This window comes from Cynoglossus semilaevis, chromosome 17 (genome assembly GCF_000523025.1).
Source record: "Cynoglossus semilaevis isolate Cse_v1.0 chromosome 17, Cse_v1.0, whole genome shotgun sequence".
Taxonomy (NCBI): Eukaryota; Metazoa; Chordata; class Actinopteri; order Pleuronectiformes; family Cynoglossidae; genus Cynoglossus; species Cynoglossus semilaevis.
The window spans coordinates 9433189-9440389 of record NC_024323.1 but is presented as its reverse complement, the minus strand read 5'-3'; the positions used below and the strand labels follow the sequence as shown (position 1 = coordinate 9440389).

The 7201-nt window shown below is 42.4% G+C and overlaps 1 protein-coding gene across 1 annotated transcript in view; it reads right to left on the bottom strand.

Annotated features, from left to right (window-relative positions):
• The window catches only part of crebbpb (CREB binding lysine acetyltransferase b), a 25046-nt gene that overhangs the window by 2314 nt on the left and 15531 nt on the right, over positions 1–7201 (bottom strand). The window contains exons 17-31 of the mRNA XM_025064217.1: positions 6929–7047; positions 6589–6828; positions 6373–6461; positions 4631–4711; positions 4474–4530; positions 4291–4368; positions 4075–4142; positions 3830–3980; positions 3443–3589; positions 3210–3323; positions 2657–2822; positions 2289–2456; positions 1881–2042; positions 1480–1761; positions 32–1395 (exon numbers count right to left, since the gene is read on the bottom strand). Of these exons, the coding sequence (XP_024919985.1) occupies positions 32–1395; positions 1480–1761; positions 1881–2042; positions 2289–2456; positions 2657–2822; positions 3210–3323; positions 3443–3589; positions 3830–3980; positions 4075–4142; positions 4291–4368; positions 4474–4530; positions 4631–4711; positions 6373–6461; positions 6589–6828; positions 6929–7047 (3286 nt within the window). The remainder of the gene's footprint in view (positions 1–31; positions 1396–1479; positions 1762–1880; positions 2043–2288; positions 2457–2656; positions 2823–3209; positions 3324–3442; positions 3590–3829; positions 3981–4074; positions 4143–4290; positions 4369–4473; positions 4531–4630; positions 4712–6372; positions 6462–6588; positions 6829–6928; positions 7048–7201) is intronic.

Below are 7201 nucleotides of genomic sequence, written 5' to 3'. Positions count from 1 at the left end.
GTGACGGGCTTTTGTGTTCGGGGTGTGTTGCCCCTGCCACTGTGCTGTCCTTTGTTTGATGAAGGCTGCCATGAGATGAGGGTTAGACTTAAGGATGTTGAGGACCTGCTGTTGCTGCTGCGGAGAACTGGGAGACTTGAGCGTGCGTAGCAATTCTTGCAGAGCACTCGGGGCAATGTTGCCAGGTATTCCTCGGGGCATGTTTTGCTGCTGTGGACTCATGCCTGGCTGTGAGGGGCCCTGTGGAGGCATGACCCCTGGCATCTGGAGACCCTGTTGCTGGGACATCATGGGCCTCTGCATGAGCTGGGTCTGCTGGGGCATGGCGGTTCCCTGAGTCTGCTGAGGAGCGATAGGGCCTTGTTGAGGATGGACCTGTGGCTGATGACCCTGGGGGTTCTGCATGGTATTCTGCATTCCTGGACCCCACTGGCCCTGCATTGCCTGCGTCACCTGGGGACCCCGAGGACTCTGCATCATCTGCATCTGACCAGACATTTGGCCCTGCATTGGCCCGATCATACGCGGGTGGTTCATAGGCATCCCATTCATGACCCCATAATTCTGCCGACTTGCCTTGGCTGCCACCTCTATCTGTTTGGCCACCTTTAGGGCTGCCAGCAGTGGTTGTTGCTGCTGCGGCGTTGGCTGAGGCTGCGGCTGCTGTTGAAGGGACATGTTAGGCAGCGGTGACTGCTGCTGATGAAGAGGCGATGACTGGGGTCCTGGCTTGCCTTGTGGGACCGGTGTTGTGGGCTGGCTGTTGCGGCCGTTGTTGGGAAAGCCCTGGGTCATACCGGCAGGGTTTGGTTGCTGTTGCTGCTGTTGTTGTTGTTGCGGCTGGTTGGGTATGGACTGTGGAGTCTGCGGTGTATGAGGCTGCTGCAAGGAGTTTGGGGTATCAGGGGCTGCTGAGGTAGGCGGAGATGGCAAGGGCATACCCCTTCCAGCCATGGTGGCCATTCTGCGGCGCATCATTTGAGCTTGAAGGACTCTCTGCTGCTTCTGCTGCTGAAGGATTTTGTGCTTGATGTTCAGACAGAAGGGAACAGGACACTTGTTTTCCTGGCAGTGCTTGGCGTGATAACAGCACAGTGCAATGAGCTGCTTGCAGACAGGGCAGCCACCATTTGTCTTGCGCTTGCAGCCCTTGGTGTGTTGTACCACCCTCTTCATCTTCTGGCATGAGGGCAATGAGCAGTTTGCATTGCGGCATTGACATGCATGGACCAAGGACTGGATGCAGCGCTGGATGCTGAGGCGTCGACTCTCCTGTGGACTCTTGGAGGCTTCACCACCCTGACCGTTGCTGTCATCATCGATACCCAAGCCCCACTTAACCATCTGATGGTCGTGGCCCTTAATGTTGTAGCAGTTAATGCATAGGTCGTAGTCCTGAGGAAGAGTAAAGATTAACACTTATATATTCGAGTACAACAGTGAAAATATAGAGTTTAGAAAAATGACACAATTTCCTACCTCACAAACAGTGCAGTGCCAACGTGTCTCCACATGATGTTTGCATTCATTACAAGTGTACACAAATCTGTCCTGGCCCTGGTTGTGCAGCTCCACCAACATACACATTGTGCTCCATTTGCATCTTCTCAGTGAACTGAACTCCCAGTGTTTGTCCCTGGCCAATGTCAAGAAGGCATCACGTCCATCCATGAGGTCACAAGTCAACATAGGATCAGGATCCATGATGGGTGGAAGAGTGTTGATGACCGGCCCAGCATGGAGGTGGATTACAAAAAACACCTGGGAAGGGAAACAAGGTGAGACGGTGTTCTTCAGTGAAGCTTATTTTTCTTGTTAAAACATAAAGACATCCATTATGGAATTTCTAATATATGACTGCACTGGATATAGATTCTTACCTCCTTATGTTTCTCCATTGTAGCGTAGAGTTTTTGGGACAGATCGTTGGCTACATTGGGCATTCCAGGTTTTTTCTTATTGGCTCGACTGATACTGCTTTTGTTTTTGTTGGTCTTCTTGTTATTCTTCTTTTTTGCGTTCTTGCTGTCAGCCTGAGCTCCCTTAAAATAAATGGACATGGGTGTTGAGACTGGAACATGTTGCACAACAGGCAAGATGGGGTTATGCACGGAAGCTCATTGATTTTACAATGCCTGAGTGGCTGCTGAAAGCTTTATACAGAATGAACTAAGGATGATAAAACCAATGTGCCAGAGAGAGCAGAGAGAGGTCTGAGCACCAGGGTATTTGCCAATAACAAGCTTTCCTTTCTGTGAATCCTGTTTACTTTTTCGTCTTGAACTCACCTCTGTTGTCTCACATGAGGCTGTATTCTCCTCTTTCTTTCTCTCCTCTTCCTCTTGCTCCAACTCCTTGATGCTCTCTTCCAGCACATTGGGCCAAAAGTCACCCTCAAAGTATGGCAACTCATTGGCGCTGGTCAGCCTGTCCTCTGTGGCCTGTTTGAAAATGTCCTGAAAATGCAACACAAGAAACACAGAATTTAAAGTAACATAATCAGTAATGTGAAAACAAATGTAATTATTTAAGAATGGAAAAAAATAGTAAATTATGTATTGTACCAATACACTCACTGACAAATACCATACACAAGAGGGAGCCTTTCCAATTGACGGTAGTCTACATTTTAGATTACTTTAGCTTTCATCCTTACCTTGTAGTCGTGAATGATCCTCTCAGCAAAAGCCTTTTCCAGCATTTTTCTGTACCACTCCTGAAGCCTTTTGGGCTTTGGGATCTTCTGGTCAGGAGGGTGGCAGTGAAAAATGTAGTCGTCTCCCTCACTGGGAGGACAAGCCCAGATATGACCCGTCACGTACCTATAAAGGTGGAACCAAACGAGTTAGTCAATTTGCATGGGTGCTGTCAAAATTACCTTGTGATATGAGATTAATTAGATTAATTAATCAGCAGGTGTTAGGGCTTTGACTTCTGGTTAGACCCCTGCCTGAATAAGAACAGATTCATCAACACAAGGAATTAATTCTTTACATTCTTTTTCCATATTAATAATTCTATAATTTGAATTTACCTATCTATCTATTTGTCTTTTGGTTCCAGCATTATACACAAAATTAAATTAATCAGGACTAAACAAATATTTCACAGCTGTGATCAGCCAGATTAAAAACTTTAATCGTTTGACAGCCGTAAGAATAGAAAGCATTCATTACATAAATACTAAATGAAAGTCACTCTTTACTCACCCTAATTTCTTCACATACTCCAGGTAACCTATTAAGATCTCATGGTAGACTGCAGTCCTTAGCAAACGTGGTCTGAAGAAGTGAATACTGTCAAGGTATGATATGTAAACCCGTCTGCAAAGAAAGTAAGAAGACAGTTGATAGGAAGTAATGTAGAGGAAAACATAGGGAGCGTGGATTTGACAAGGTCAAGGTCATGGTCATGGCCATGGTCATGGTCCCAAATGTTTTACCTGGTATTAGGAAAAGAGCACTCGGAGCCGTACTCTTGAACGTGCATGCCAAAGAAACAAACGTCCACACCGTCGATTTCCTCAAATGCAAAAAGTGCTTTGGTTCTATAAGGGAAGCTCTCCAGCATGTCACCTGAGTCTACAAACCTGTTGGAGAGGAGATATGCTTTAAACTATAGTTATACAAAGCTACATAAAATAATTAATGACTAAAAAGTTAAGGACGTTGTATAGATATCTTTTGTTGTTATTTACTACGTTTTTTAAACATATTTTGTCGGATTAATATTTTTAATTAATGGCTAGTGAAAATTTCTGCATTGAAGACTTTTAACTACACCAGAGAAAGAAAACAAGGCTGAGACTGGGAGAAATCCAGATCCTTACCTTGACTTCATCCCAGGCTTAACCTCCACAGTTTTGTCAGAACTGGCCACCACTCGCACAAACACTTCACCAGCCTCTGGGTGGTTCTGTCTTTTCAAGTACTTGTTCACTCTGTCCTCGATGTATGTCCCCAGCCTTGTAGACTGCAACCCTTTTACAAGCAATGACACATATTATGTTAATTTAATTAACAAAAAATAAATAAATACTGCCAATTTTAGATTTTGCTCATTAAGACAACTTACGTTTGGCAGAAAACTTGTTTTCTTTTCTCGTTTTTCCAGATTTCTTCAGACAGTTCTCACAGATAAAACTTGAAAAATAAAATAAAGACAACTGGTTAAATTTCACCAAACAATTTCACCAACAAACATGTTCCTGCAGGTAAATGGTCACTTATGGACAAATGCAATAGTGCTCCAATTGGATAGAACATCTTTCTGTCACACGGTGAGACTTACCCAGACGGCCAAATTACATCGTAGTGCAGCACACAGATTTGATGCATCTTTCGTCCACAGTCTTTACATTCAACAAACCTGGAAAAACAGAGGTTGGCTATAACTGATCCCTTTTCAAAAGGAAACCATGTGTTGCATCAATGTCATCAAAAGAGTGAGTTCCACTCTTCATACAATACTTACGGCTCAAGGTCCAACATATCATTTTTCTTCTTTTCAAACTGATCTTTCTGTATCATGCTGCATCATAAAAAAACAGAATTATGATGATTTCTGTGATTTAACTTATTTCAACACATTCAGGTCCTTTTGCAGAATCAACATGCCTAGTAAAACTTACGTCTGTGGCTGTGCTGGGTCATCTCCCAGGGTCACACTGTTGCCCTGGATCTCATTGAAGCACTTCTCACAGAAGTGATACCTGTCGGCAACAAGGCCATATTTGGGTGAACTGCAGCCAGCGCACACAGTAGCAGCACAGGCAAACCGGCGGACAGGCGGAAGAATGCAGTGAATGGAACACAAGACAACAAGCAATGACAGAGCACGGGCAGAGGGCAGACGGGAAAACGTACACGGACACACACACACAGGCAAAAGTACGTTAGTCACTGATGAAATGATCATGATGGAAAAACACTCATTCAAACTGAAAGTGAATAATAGGTAAAATTATATTCTAGAAATGTTAAAATTGGTATGTCCTGATCCTGACCTCAGCTAGGGCTGAGTTGACAAATCTTTGTGGTTGTTTATACTAGTGGTTATGAAAAATTAAAGAAAACACTGAAGCAGTGAAAAACTTCAGGTGTACTCTTCTTTTTTGAAAAAAAAGCTTTACTTTAAAGTGAAAACTTTCAGTGACTGTTATGTGAACTTTAGTTGAGGCAAAAAAAAAAAAAACCAAATTAATTGAACATTATGATGTGATGCCACCATTTCCAACATTGCAAGTTGACTTAAGCAGTGCAGAAAAGGGCTGCTGCACTGAAGCAATAAAGACTGAAACCCTCTCAGGAGAGCGATGTTTCTCAACTCTCTGCTGCTCAAACCTAATAAAGGTTGCAAAGGGAGCAGACAGAAGGCAAATATTTATTGCCTATTTATGTGTATACATGTGGCCAATCTAATGCATGTATTTTACATAATTCCTAATTTATGTTGTCGTTATGTTTCAGGTTTTTAGATTATATAAAGGCACTGGGAGCATCTAAAGAAAATCCTCACAAAGAGGAAGAACAACAGATATTCAACTTTTTTAAAGTTGAATATCTCTTATTTTCCTTCACTGACACGAGAAGATTTTTAAACATGATGTGACTGCTGTTACTCTTCCAACACATTTTTTCACTCATTGTTGCAGTGTCATCACTCTCTCTACACTCTACACACAAAAATCCACAATGTAACTTTGTTATCAAAGTAAATTCCTGATCAAATGTGACTCAGTTTCGGCAAATACTGAGCAGAAAACAACAAATTGTTTGGCAAATAAGCCGATCAGGACATTCCTCAGGATGAATCAGTATCCACAACAACAAACACATGTGGCCACATCTGATGTGCATGCTCTTACATGACAACATGACAAAAAAAACAAAAAAAAACAACTTTGGCTACAATCATGCATGTGAGCTGGGAAAAGAATGACGGAATGAGTCATGTCAGTGGAGACGAGATGAGTGAATTAACAAATATAAGCAATATCATAAAAGTATTTTAATTTGTAATAGTTCTTTTTGCTATATTGGCATCAAGACAATCATTTGCTGGAAGTTCGCAATCACCAATATCTTTAATAAATAAATGATGTTGCTTTGGATTGATTGCACTGCAGTGGCAATTTCTGTACTGCAGGGGGCGCTTAGGAGCAGGTTCTCTGCTAAAGCATATGAATGAGGACAAGACGAAAACTAAACAATCACATTGTGATAATTCACAAAGAATGTGTAAAAAAATCCCTTTCTGTTAGGCTAAAAGGATAGAATCAACCTCATTTACTACCATTTAACCTGGTGTGTACACGTCCACTCACATCTTTACCCATCTATACCTCTCAACTGTCCAAGCATGCACTGTTACCTGTTCTGGTAGCTGTAGTAAGTACCATCCCTGGAGATGGTACATAACTGTTTGCCATAGCAGCACAACGTCTGTGGCGAGAACTCGTACTGTGGAAACAACAAATGAAAATATTTAAATTATTTGTATGTGTTCAATCAGGTAGTTTATGATAAATCTGAAAAATTAATAGATTAAATGATTGTGTTTTTCCATTTGAATTCTTCAGGGACTCACCTTGCGTCCGCAGCAGTAGCCCAGACTCTGCATGACAGGATCGATCTCTGCTTCAAATACTTCGGCCAGTTTAGTGCAGTACTTGTAGACACGGGACGTTTTTCTGTTATACAGCCAGGCGTTGTTGAACATGAGCCACACGTCGTCCACATACTGCCAGGGCTCCTGGTATTGACCAGTATCCAGCTTACGCTTTATCGTGGACAAGTCAATTGGATTCTTCACAATGTCAAAGTAGTCCTGTGGAGAAGGACAGTTACAGGTGTTAGTAAATTATAGCTAAATGTGTTTGTAATTGACAAACTATGTAGGAAATGGGAGCACTATATTTGAGACTCACAGGGATGCCCAGTAGCATGGGGTCAACAGGTTGTCTGAAGGGCAGTGACTCCGGGTCTTGCCTGTAGAGGGCCTCAAGTGTTGGCATTAGTGCCTGCCTCAGTTCCTCTGGCTTGAAAACTGTAGAGAAAAGCAATGTAAAATAAACTTCTATAATGTAATGTTAAAAACCCAACATAACCAATAGTGTTTCATTAAATACTCATCTTATTGTTACTATGTACTTACACTTTATTTAGAGGTATACTCACCATGCAGTGCTTATCACAGCTTT